General features: G+C 31.0%; 1 protein-coding gene and 1 pseudogene across 1 annotated transcript; one reads left to right on the plus strand and one right to left on the minus strand.

Moving 5' to 3' along the window:
* Window positions 1-4,836: 4,836 nt before the first annotated feature.
* LOC131667644 (UNC93-like protein MFSD11) lies at window positions 4,837-12,146 on the plus strand. The gene is made up of 3 exons (XM_058941208.1): window positions 4,837-5,128; window positions 8,312-9,238; window positions 9,724-12,146. Exons 1-3 carry the CDS (start codon window positions 5,036-5,038, stop codon window positions 10,090-10,092), a joined length of 1,389 nt encoding a protein of 462 aa, XP_058797191.1. The 5' UTR covers window positions 4,837-5,035; the 3' UTR covers window positions 10,093-12,146.
* Window positions 12,147-13,204: 1,058 nt separating this feature from the next.
* Window positions 13,205-13,323, minus strand: LOC131667698 (5S ribosomal RNA; annotated as a pseudogene).

Consider the following 13,323-nt stretch of genomic DNA (forward strand, 5'->3'; position numbering starts at 1 on the left):
ATTCGGGGGATAAAATTGAGATGAAAACCTATATAACACTTTTTTGTCAGAGTTCAATTTGATATCTTTATGTAGAAATAAACTATTGACAAATAAGTGTTTTCATTCTCACACATGGTATCTGGAATCATATCAGTATTTTTTACTGATAAATTTTGAGATCTTATACTGTAATTGGATAAGTTTATTTCATTTCGTAAATCCTTCCGTGTTAGAGATCACGTTTGAGTGGCGGGCTAACGGTTGAAAACATTTATACATTGGATCTATTCTTTGAAATAATAATTTCGGAAAACTTTTAGTTTTTATTTTGTTCTAAATTGGTAACGTTACTGATAATGCCGAGACGGAGAATTAGCGATCTACCAAATTTAGTTGAAGATTCTGATAGTGATGAAGGTCAACATATTGATATAGCATTCATTCCTAATGAATATGAAAGTTCAGATGGAGATTCGGACGGTGATCCAAATGAAGATATATTATCAAATGAATTACCATCAGGTTCTTACGAACATGTTAAAAGTACATACACAAGTACTCAGAAATTGTTGGAACCGAATCATAAGTACAGTTGGAAAAATGATGCTTTGAATGATATTTCTCCGCATGTCGAGAGCAACTTCAATATTTCACCTATTTCATCATTGCAATCCAAAAATGCTTTTGAGTTGTTTGAGGTTTTCTTTTCGAAATCAATGAAAAACCATATCATTGAAGCCACTTCTGAAAATCATTTTGATTTATGTATGGATGATCTAGAAAAATTTATTACAATTATAATGATTACTATCTTCAATTCTAGAAAAAGTATTCGTGATTACTGGTCAAAAAAGCGAATACTTCAGTGTCCAGTAATTGCGGAACTTATGTCTAGAAATAATTTCGTTGCCATAAAAAAGAACATACGATTCTATAAACTTCAAGAAACTGATCAAAATGATAAAGTCTGGAAGGTTAGAACTCTGTATGATATGTTTCGTGAGAATTGTATGCAATTTGGTTTCTTTGACTATAATTTATCAATAGATGAGATAATGGTAAAATACTTTGGTAGGTTTGGTATCAAGCAATGTATAAGGAATAAACCCATTAGATTTGGAATAAAAGAATGGGCAGTCTGTTCTTCTGATGGGTATATATATGATCTTGATATTTACACTGGTAAATCAGGAATCGATGAACGAAATCCTTTAGTTGCCGTTGGTTTAGGGTCTAGAGTGGTGATAAAGTTACTTTCGAATTTATTAGAAAAAACACAGAGAGAAGAACTGAAAAAGTATCATATTTATTTTGACAACTTTTTCACAAACCCAGATTTTATGATTCATTTGAAAAAAAATGATTTATCGGCGACAGGAACTGTTCGGCATAATCGTGTGAAAGTGAAAGTCGAAATGCCAAAAAAAGCTAAAAGAGGATACACTATTTCAATGCATGAAGTGAATTCAAAATTGAATTATATTACAGTTATGGACTCAAAGCCAGTATCGATTCTCTCTTCGAAATATGGAAATGAACCAAAAGTTGAAATGCAGAGATGGCAGGAATCATCGAAAAAATCTATTCTTTTTCCTCATTGTTTCTCTATGTATAATGAACACATGGGTGGCGTCGATCTACATGATCAACACTGTAATGCTTTGATGCCTACAATTCGAAGTAAGAAATGGACATGGTGCCTTGTATTACGGCTCATCCAAGCATCCTTAGCAAACGCTACAGTGATTTACAATAAGTTACATCCAGACGAAAGAAAAGGTTCCAAAGATATTGTTCAAGAAGTTTGTGAATATTATATTGACAAGTTATCTTCCAAACGTCCCCCCAAACGACAGAAACAGAGTGAAACTTCATCCCAAGAACACGTGATGAAACATGGGAGTCTTAGGAAATGTGGAATTTCAACATGTCGGACAAGAACGGAATGGTATTGTGAGAAATGTTCTATGCCTGTTTGCAAAAGTCATAAAGAAGGACATGGCAATGAACAATAATTCAATCCCACCGATTATATTTACAATAATTCATGCCAATATTGATGGATAAATACAATAATTAGCTTCATTTTATACGATTTTTTGAAACACTCTCAGGAGGCCGAATGTTTCTTCCTTCATTACAATAACTAATTGGCCTCTGACAGAAAAGTGTTATATAGGTTTTCGTCTAAACTTTACCCCCAGAATCGATTTCCGCATTCAGATTTTGAAAATTCTAAATTTTTTTATAATTTGTTTAAATAGTTTGTTATAAACAATTGCAAATGACATAAGAAAAAATATATATATTTTATTTTTCACTTATGCAAAGGATAGCACAGTTTATTTTTTGCTATTCCAGATAGATTTTGCTTGGGACTTGACATGGTCACTTTTTCTCCCCAACATGCAATTGTTTATTCCTACGTTACACTAACAAATTGAATTCTGACAAAAGAGTGTTATATAGGTTTTCGTCTTGATTTCACCTCCAGAATCGATTCCCGCATTTAGATTTTGATAATTATGAATTTTTTTGTAATTTGTTTAAATAATTTGTTATAAACAATTGAAAATAACATAAAAAAAAATACGTATATTTTATTTTTCACTTATGCAAAAGATAGCACAGTTTGTTTGTCGCTATCTCAACCAGTCTTAGCGTGGGCTTTAATGGGTTAATAACGTTTCAAAAAGTAGGGCAGAATCGTGCACTAGACGTACGTGTTCATCTAGACATCCCAAAGGGAATGTCATTATGATATGCATTTTCGATTGCACAGTGGAAGACATTTCTTATAATGAAATAATTCAATGAATATCCTACACGTGTTCTTCAATTGCTTGTTTCTAAAAATCTAAAATTACTATGTTGAGGATTTATGTTTCAAATCATTTCGAAATTGCACTAATGTCTTTTCAAAGTTACAAATACCTTTTTCTATTCTGTAATAACTGCAAAGGATACTATTTTTTCTGCTACTTTTCCTTTGATTTTTTTATGACACTTATGGACAATTTAAAATACAATTATAAAACACGCGCTTCAATAGTGAATCATATAAAGTTACATAAAATAAAATTTACGTCGATATGCATACGTGAATCACACTAAAACATTATAAAAATTGCTTTGATTTCTAAAACATTACGAATTTTCACAACTCATCTGAGACCGACGTGTATTTCATTTACGATGTGCGCAATACATTAGTGTGGTAAATGTCAACGACGAAATTATATTTATATATAATTCTAGGGGAGAAAATGTAATGGAGAAAGGAAAAAGGTACCCCAACTGAAAATAGGTCAGTTTGAGTCATCATATGACCAAGGACACAGGGGAGTACAAGGGATATGGAATCTGAGTCACTGTAGATCATATATGTAGAGCGATACGTAGATAAAATGCGTATAGTAAATTCTGTCATGTATTATACTGTTCTGATTAAAAATGTAAATAACATAATCGCTATTTTCAAGTCTACTCCAGATTAATTAATATCAATGCTACTTTCTACAAAACAAGATGAAAAATTCACGTAAGTCTTATATACTTATTTATCGTACATGTTTGAGATAAAATTGAGAAAATATCTCTTATTAGTCATATAATTTGCAGTAATGATCACTTTTTTAAGTAATAGAATAGTTCGAAGAGAAGAGTAATATTGACGTCAAAGCATACGCCAGTCGTATGCAGTTTTATAAACTAAAATATTTAGTAGAGTCTAAATATTTCATCAATTACGCGAATGCTGCTAAGTCTTTCGAGTATATTCACGTGCAAGAGTTTATTATTTCTTTCGATTTTAAATACTACCTGATTTGTAATACTTTCCTTAAGCAGTAGAAGCTGTGTTTTTACGTACTTTACATATTGTTCTTAATAGCACACTAGGAAAATAACGACGGAAAGATATTGAATAATATTTTTTCGTATCGCCAGTTTATTCAATGAGTAACATCGATATTCGCAATGTAATATATGTTAAAATTATCAATGTGCAAACTAACTGACTGATTGGGATTCATGTCTGCAGATGATGAAATTGTAGCTATATAATTTATAGGACTGTCTTACGAAATATTTCAGCGAAAACTTGTTTTTCGTTAGGATTAATTCAGAAAGAATCCGAGAATATTGTTTTGAATTCCTAAGAAAAATTACTGTTAAGAATGGATATTTTCTTATTGAATAATGTTTAACAGTAATATTTGTGCGTTGCATTTGAAGCTGTGAAAAACATGTATCCAATGGAAATGTGTTTGAGCTTTTGTTTGAAAAGTAACTCGAAAGTATTACGTGCGAAGAAGAGACAAATGGCAATCTCAAGTGATCGGATTGTGATTAGAGTTGATTGATTTCCTGATAAAAATCTACATCAATAGTGGAACACAATACAAGAATGTAAAAAATTGACGACACCTTGACTGCGATGACATTTTAAAAACTTCTCGTGGAAAAGTTCTCGTTACTCTTTAGGAAGTTAATACGACCTGAAAAACTTGCGCAAACATAGATTCACGTTATGAAAGTGTAGTTGGTAGAAAAGAAAAGACATGTTAAGAAAACATGATCAGATAAGCTAACAAATAGTTCATTTCCTTATTTAACAAGCGAATGGTCGTGATCTTACGCTTTGAATACAGACGGATGATTGAAACTTTCACAAAAGGGCAAGCAGATAGGTAACAAGAGCGTCCGACACTCTCGCTCACCAACACGCGCTCATCATACGTCACACACACTGCATAGGTAGTCGGTGTTCCCCTTCCGTAATGGCTACGAGAGAGATAGAGAGTACGCAGAGATCAGAATACATACTCGCAGAAGCAAAGCGTCTGCGCCGACAGTCAGCCCGATGTACGCGCTTCGTCATAGACACGTTCGCGTGCGATATTTACGGCGGTGTTTATATATATCTTGATTGACAAGCCAGTATTACTTATTATAAGGAGGCGTAACAGGATCTACAGCGGCTTTGGGTTTTCATGGCTTGCTGAGTTTTTTTTCCATTTTATTAATTCCATTTCGTTCGCCTTGCCTTAAGATGCATGTTGACAGAGGATTCCTCAACGTTATGATCCTCAGCTGGGGCATGATGCTCGTGTTCACTGCTTTCCAAACGATGGGCAACATCCAGGTAACTTTTGTTTTGTTTCCGCGTTTAACATGCTCACCCGTATGTTATTGCCGCGCATGAAGTGGAGTTTAGGTTAGTTTGTTTGCGTTGCGCGCGGCTGCAATGGAATGCACAAAGTGAATGGTGCATCGCTTTGGTTTCGACTTTTACTTTGTGATGCATTATTATTGATATTATTTTTATTTCTCAGCTTTTGTTTCCTTTTTTTATCGTGAATTTCTTTGGTTAAAGCGCTAAGGATACAATGAGGAAGTTACGTGATAAGTATTATATATCACTTAGTGTAGTTCATTACTTGCATTATTGATGAATTAATTGATGTAGTCGTTAGTAACAAGGCTTTTTAGTTGGTAAACTCGTGATCGATAGAAATGTTACTAACATCAGGAAACCAAAAACGATACTGTTAAAATATAGTAGTAAGCGTAGTTATAGTATGTTTTATTGAACAAGAAGTCTGTATTACTCAAAAAAACTTATCAATTATTATAAAAGCAAAAACGAAAAGACATGCTTTTTTAATGCAACTTTGTCAATAGTTGTACAGAATTTTGTTGGTTATTGATATCTGTTTTGTACAGTGTGCTTTAAACCACTGTCAAACAGTTTTGTTTTAAAATTGTTATTCTATATGATTTAAAAAAATAAGCATTGCATGTTACATAGAACTAAAACTTCATTTTTAAAGTCAGCTAAAATCAGAGTTCACTAGGCTTTGTAGCTAGTTGAACTACATTGTAATTCGCTTCAGCATTTTGCAACTAGAAACCAAGATAATTGACTTCGTCTCGCTCTCTCTCGCGTATGAAAAGATTTTGCAGAATTAACGAGGTTGTAATTTTCCGGATCGATATATCGATTTTTCCTTATTCCAACTATAAATACTTCCAGGCGATGAGATTGTCGTGTACATTGTTAAATATGAATTGTCAATTGTTTATCAAAGCTTTTTTAAAATCAACATTTGAAATTGCAACTTTTCCAACAAAATCGACTGTGGAAACTAACAACATTGTTATTTATGTTTTTTTATAATTAACAAAAAATCTATCACTTGCATCAATCTTTTTTTATGTTTATTTCATTTGCTAATTAAGTGCTATCGTGTATTGATAATCTAAAATATGTGTGATTATAAATACAATAATCATTTAAATAAAAATTGCGATATATACAATAAACGTTTAAAGAATAAATCATATAATCAGTTTTCGACCTCATCTTGAATTCAGTTACCTTACTTCGACTAGTCAACTATACGTGAGGAACATTTCGAAAACGATCTAAGTATGGACACTGGTATCCTCTATTTTTTTTATCAATTCCGGATATTGTCATGCCAAATGGCGAGAAAGTAACAGGACACTGATAAATTAATATGTAATCTTTGTGTAAAAAAAATGTTGATAAGAATTTTATATAAAGAAAGAAAAACTAAATTTATCGGTCTTTTCATAATGTTTGAAAATTTCATTAATTTATTCTTATTTCGAATTTTAATTTTACACGAGAAAAAAACATACTTCGACTCATTAAATATAATAGCGAAAAATCGTTTCAACTATACCAATATAATCAAATATAGTTTTCGCCTATGACAGTAAAAAATAGTTGCCGAAAAAAGTATAGTTATTTAAATATTTTTTAAATTATTTTCTATTTTTGAGTACCGTTATTTTTCTCGGTGCAGATTATAATCATGAAAAAATGCACATGATAATAAGAGCTTAATATAATTTTTTTAAAAGCTTTTTTCAGTGTAACTGAAAAAGAAAAGTCTGCTTTTGAACAATAGATTAAGTAAAACAAGCAACGATAATTTTTAGGTGCAAAATTTTTAAATCTAAGTAAGATATAAGAGATTGTTTAAACTGTAAGTTAGTAATATTTATATCCAATTTTAGCGTAAATTCAAAAATATCTAAAATGAATATAATTTTTATTTAAATATCCTCAGACTCTATTGTTATTCGCAAAAGTATCTCGAGAAGCATTGCTCAACTTTCAAATGATAAGACTTGCGATATACTTTGTTAGAGTATTGTTATTAATTGTCTGCTAACTCTTATCATAGACTAACACATGAGAATTTTTTTCTGCTAAAATAATATTCTTTGTACCCATTCTAAAGTTTCAACATACATATTTTTAATACTTTATCTCCTTATGCATGTTAAACACAGAAATTTTATATTTTTTTACGTTGTTAATAAATAATTTAACTTGATATTAATTAATAAAATTATCGAATAGAATAGAAAAAGTGTATTCTTGACTAGTCTACTCTATCGGTCAAATTATATCTTATCACAATTTGTTTCTTTTAAATTATAAACAATCTTAACAGTGCAGTATGATTAAACGAATTTATTGCAATAGATTTATAGATTAATGAGTTTAATTATTTATTTAATATAAAATCAGAAAGTATAATTTTATTTCAATGAACGAACTACCGTTAACTCTAGATTGACAAATTATAAGTGTTTGGAGCTTTAGGTTTTATGATTTGTCCTCAATATCAGTTGCAGAAACCTTATTCTCTCACATACTATGCAGATAACTTGTCACAACTTTTCGGCTTTTTTAGAAAACTGTCAGGAAACCAAAATTAATATCGACACTAGCATGTATTAAATACACGAACATTCCAACACGATTAATATCATTAGTCTTTTATTGTCTATTAATATTGACGTTATATTGCAAAGTCAACACCCCTCAAGTCTAATAATAAAGTTTTTAGTTTTTAAGTTGCGCATGTTTCCGTGATATTGGATAATGTATGTTATTTTGTATCAAGTCAATTAACTTTCTATCTATTACGTTAGCTTGCTGAATTTTGATTACGCTAATTTGCATAAATGCCGTTCGTAAACAAATTATTTTTCGCAAAAATTAATTTTATTATTATAAAACTTTTCATAAATAAAAAAAATATTTTTCACTTATTTATGAAAAAATGTATGGTTGTCAATAACGTGTTTATTTAAACTTATCGTAAAATAATTATTCAGTATTTCATTACTTAACGATAAAGTTGAAATATTCCACTAGAGCTTTTAGTGTCACAAGTATTAATATGAACGAAAATTTATGGAATTTCTGGTTTGTCTTAATCTAATTATTAACTACTAATTGTTTTCCAATTAAAAATTTACGAAATGAATATTTTGTTTGTAGAAAGCGGTACTCGAGAGTATAGGAAAGGATGATCCCAATTTCAAGGGAGACGGTTACGTAAGTCTAGCCATAATCTATGGAGTATTCGCATTATGCAATTGGCTAGCACCGTCTTTCATTTCGATGACTGGACCACGAACGAGCGTCGTAGTAGGCTCCGCATGCTACGTGCTATTTATCGCAAGTTTCCTATTTCCTCGAACGGAGTTCCTTTATATAGCATCGGTAATCGTAGGAGTCGGTGGTGCTTTAGTATGGACAGGTCAAGGTACATTCCTGACAGTCAACAGCAATGAAGAGACGATGTCCAGAAATTCTGGACTGTTTTGGGCAATTTTCCAGTCGTCCCTCTTCATCGGAAATATTTTCGTCTACTTTGTTTTCACCGACGATCAAATCAATGCTGACAGGAGAAATTTGACATTCAAAGTTCTCACTAGCGTGTCTATTGTTGGCTTGTGCTTACTATTGACGATGAAACGTCCACCGCAAAATCAAAACATGGGACCAGCTGAAGGCGTCTCAAGCAACGACAAGGAATTGCGCATCCCCGAAAGTCCTAAAGAGAAACCTTTGCTGGCTGCCTGGCACGCATTGACGGATGCCATTAAACTTTTCTTTACCACCAGGATGCTTATGCTTAGTCTAACTTTTATCTATACCGGACTCTCTCTCACCTTTTTCTCGTCTGTATATTCGTCCAGTATCAGCTTCACTGAAAGCATGGGTCCAAATCGCAACAGTCTCCTTGGACTATCTGGTATCTGTGTTGGTATCGGCGAAGTTGTCGGTGGTGCTGTCTTCGGAATGCTTGCATCCAAGTGTGGTGGCTGCTCAGGATGGCCGGTAGTATCCATAGGTTTCGCAGTTCACGCCTTTGCCTTTATCGCTGCCGTCCTCAACCTGCCGAATGCGGCACCCTTTGGTGTAAGTATAAAAACGCATTCAATTATTCTAAAGGAAAAAAAAGTAGATGATTTCAAAAAATTCATATCACGTTTGAATACTTAATCCACATATACAGCGCAAAACTTGCCGACCCTGTTATATTTGTGAAATTTTATAGCAACTTGTCAAAAAATAAAAAAAAACATCTTGACATACAAAGAGCTTTAAATAATCTCGGAATAAGTTCTTTTTTTTTTATTATGTGCGCATCTCGTAATACTTGTACTGGAAACAAGATAGTTCAAACGATCTTATCCGAGGTCTCATGCAAAATAAACCTCTGAATAATAAAAGATAAAAAAAAAAAACAATTCTACGAGTAAACGAAAGTGCATATTTTTCTCTGGCTTGAAAGTTCGTCTCGAGAAAACTAATTTCTGCCGAACCGGTTTTGACCTCATACCTGCTCTGATATATCGTGATAGAAAGTCGTATAACTGTCTGTGTATAATTTCTCTCCGCAGAAAACGAGCGATATTGGTGTGATAACCCCTTCGCCCGGTCTGGCAATGGTTGGCAGTTTGACACTTGGTTTTGGCGATGCATGCTTCAATACACAAGTCTACAGTCTTTTAGGAGTGTTGTATTCAACAGAAAGTTCATCGGCATTTGCGCTCTTCAAGTTTTGCCAATCAGTCGCTGCGGCTATTAGCTTCGCGTATACTGGATGGATAGGTCTGCATGGTCAACTTGGAATACTTATCGTGTTTCTCGTCTTAGGTACTGTCGCATTTTGCGTTATCGAGGTGAAATATCGACGTGCCAAGAGGTTGGCTCATCTCACCTGCCCTGAAATTGATGTATCTGGGAATAATGCATTGTATAACGAGTAAAGCGATGGAAGACTGCTATGTGAATGTGATTTTTTATTATTGATCATGAGAGGCGAACGGAGGATAAGATAACTTTTTGTATATATTTGGAAATCCTTTATTTTCTAGTTGTTTGTTGTATTCTACTTGAGATTGCTTTGCGAAAGATAAATGCGTATTAATATCGAGTCCATCGATTATCTCAACGGGAATTCAAAAATTATTGATTACGATTCAATTGTATACTGTTATAATAATAACGATGAATATACATGAATAATATCAATTTTTGAAGACGTGCCAAAAACTGCCAATAGATTGTAAGAAACTAAAAACATATTCAAACAAGATCTTAATAGTAAATTTTGAAACGCTAATTTAATTAGTGAGTTATTAAATTCCTTATTTGTTGAAAATAAATTGTTAATATATAAAAATTGCACAGATAAAAAGATATTATTACACATAAACAAAATTTTAATGAGATATATTAAGAAAAAAAATATTTTTATTTTTTTAACTGATTCTAATATGCAAGATTTATTAAATAATATGTTAGCTAATCTAAGTGGTGAAGGAAAATGTAATATCGAAAAGAATTCGAAATATTTAATTTTATAACATTTATAGGATCTTGGTATTTTTATAAGGAAAAATCCGTATTTTTATTGAAATCTAGATGGAAAGTTATCAACATCCATCATTGTGCAATAACAATGTGCAACAAGTAATATTGTGTACATCATTTATGTAAATAGGATATCTATTTTTTCTATGATTACTCTACATAGTATAAAAAAGTATGAACTACTTCGTATTTAAAAATCACAATTATACACACACGTTATCATGCACATGATTATTACTAAAAAGATTATTACGTAACTAATCGCCGATAAGAATAATGTCGATCATACTTCGAATATGTTGCTATCCGGTGTTTAAAACTAGATTAGGTGAAGGTCTTCTGCATTACTTCGCGTTCGATTTAGATGCTACTTTATGTGGTTTTATTTCTACTCGATATCTTATTTTTTTCGTTTGCTCTTATTTTGTAATTTATAAATTGTTAGTATCGTGTATGTAGTGTTAAATTAATAATCGAATATTATATTTATAACAATTATAAATCTGTTACGCACTACCTCTAATTATTTAGTCAAAGGTAGTCAAAATATCGTATCTTGAATTGAACTATTTGAGTGATGTTTACAAAAATACTCTGATTTACTTAAGTCATAGCTTTTGAAATAGTGATCATACTATGGATATTATTTATATAAAGTAATAAGAATACTCCATTTCATAAAGGGAAGCGAAACGTAAGAGCAACGAATGAAAAAACTTATTAACATCTATGTTTGTTGGTGAGATGCAATAATGTATCTAAGAATTTGAACACTTTACTTCCGTTCAAACGTATTGTCATCGGTAGATATATTTGCAGGTTTAAAAAACTATGATATAAATTTTTATATCTTTAGTTATTCCTACTACTGAAGAAAACATGAGTATACATACGTTGTTAATTTAAGTCAAATAATTTTTTTAATAATTTAAATAAATAATGTTTTAAAGAAAATATGTATTTAAACACACTCTTAAAATTGAATTTGATTTGGATTTGATTCAACCATGTATAATATTGAATAAAAAGTATATTTTCAAGTTTATAAAGAATATATAGATAAGTAAGAATTTATTATAGATTATACGTGCAGTGCACATTGGTAAATATAATCAATACTCAATAATTTATTTAAAAAATTGTACATTATCAGTAATAATTGTTAGATCGTTCTAATTGTCTCTTATTGAAATTTAAGTATTTGATTGAAAATGACCTATGTATAAAATGTCGGTTTGTTTATTTTTTCAAAAATACACTGTCTTTTATCAAATTAAAATTGGTAATGAAATTTTTTTGCTGATATTTGCCAAAATTGTATAATATTGAGCATATAGATATTCTCTTATTGTGTAAGATCCTGAAAGAAAGCAACGTAGAAAAGCTGTTTAACATTCCATTAGAAGTCAATTTATGATGCAGAAAATGTGTATTGTATATTCAATTTTTGAATAAATTTCTACTCTATGAATGGAATAATAAATGTATTTTCTTTTTCAATATTTCATTTTTTATTTCAGTTTGGAACAGTTTTTTGAAAAAATTTTTTAACAACTTTTGTATTGCTAATGAATTGTGTAGTGTTATTGAATTATTTCTACATAGTGCTTAAGGCTTATAAGTGCAATGAATACATGTGAATGGATTCAATTAGAATCAATGTGATCGACCGGTTTATTTACTAGCTGAAAGTAACAGATAACATACGAAATGTTTGTTAAGATGTAACAATTATGTTATATACTAAAGTGCATTTACGTAAGTATCCAGCGTCATGAAAGAATCATTGTTTCGACGATCCTTAATAATTTTCTTTTTTTGCTTTAACTTTTTTATTTTTATAAGAATATTTTAAAAATGTTCGTGCTCTTATATCTAAATGTTCTGGTTATAATTTTAACAAAGATTTTGCTAGATAATTGCATCTGAATTAATGACAAGTTTGGAAAGTTATTTTTTCTTGATGTCACAGTTTTGTATTTTTCTGCACGTGCCTAAGCACCTAACATTTTTATAATTTTGAAGTTCTTTCTTTATAACACTTTGTGCATGCATTTACTCTAGCACAATTCACGTAGAATTTTAATTGCGTAAATGCGGAAGTTTTGGTTATAGTTAAAAGTTTATTTAATTTTTATAAATAATTAAAATAAATGCTTTCGGTCGCTTTCTTTATGAGTGTTATCACTTGGCATTTATATAATTTTGAAGTTATACCTTGTTCGAATTTAGTATGGATAATTAATATTGTAATAGTATTTTCACAAAAAGTAGGATTATCTATACAAAAATTAATAATAAAGTGTCTATATCTCTGTATGCTTGTATGCTGTTTCATGTACTCGTAACACTGCTGTGATTATAAGTGACTAATGATTTCGGTTCTATATTATTATAAATAACATTCCAGGTTTCATTTTCGCAATAAGTTCATTGGAATCAGTTAAAAAGATCAAATAACGAAATTATACCATGATTATTTGTATAAAAGCAAAATAAAAAAATTATCAACGGTACGCGGGGTTCCTAAGCGGTCACCCATCCAAGTACTAACCGCGCTCAACGCTGTTTAACTTCGGTGATCGGACGAGAACCGGTTTATTCAGCCTGATATGGCCGTTGAC

Source organism: Phymastichus coffea, unplaced genomic scaffold (assembly GCF_024137745.1).
Source record: "Phymastichus coffea isolate CEN01 unplaced genomic scaffold, Cenicafe_Pcof_1.1 PCOF00069, whole genome shotgun sequence".
Lineage (NCBI taxonomy): Eukaryota > Metazoa > Arthropoda > Insecta > Hymenoptera > Eulophidae > Phymastichus > Phymastichus coffea.

Coding starts and splice junctions, on each gene's coding strand:
- LOC131667644 (XM_058941208.1), top strand. CDS start 5,036: ATGCATGTTGACAGAGGATTCCTCAACGTTATGATCCTCAGCTGGGGC. Junction 5,129..8,311: donor AAACGATGGGCAACATCCAG/GTAACTTTTGTT, acceptor TTTTGTTTGTAG/AAAGCGGTACTCGAGAGTAT. Junction 9,239..9,723: donor CGAATGCGGCACCCTTTGGT/GTAAGTATAAAA, acceptor TTCTCTCCGCAG/AAAACGAGCGATATTGGTGT.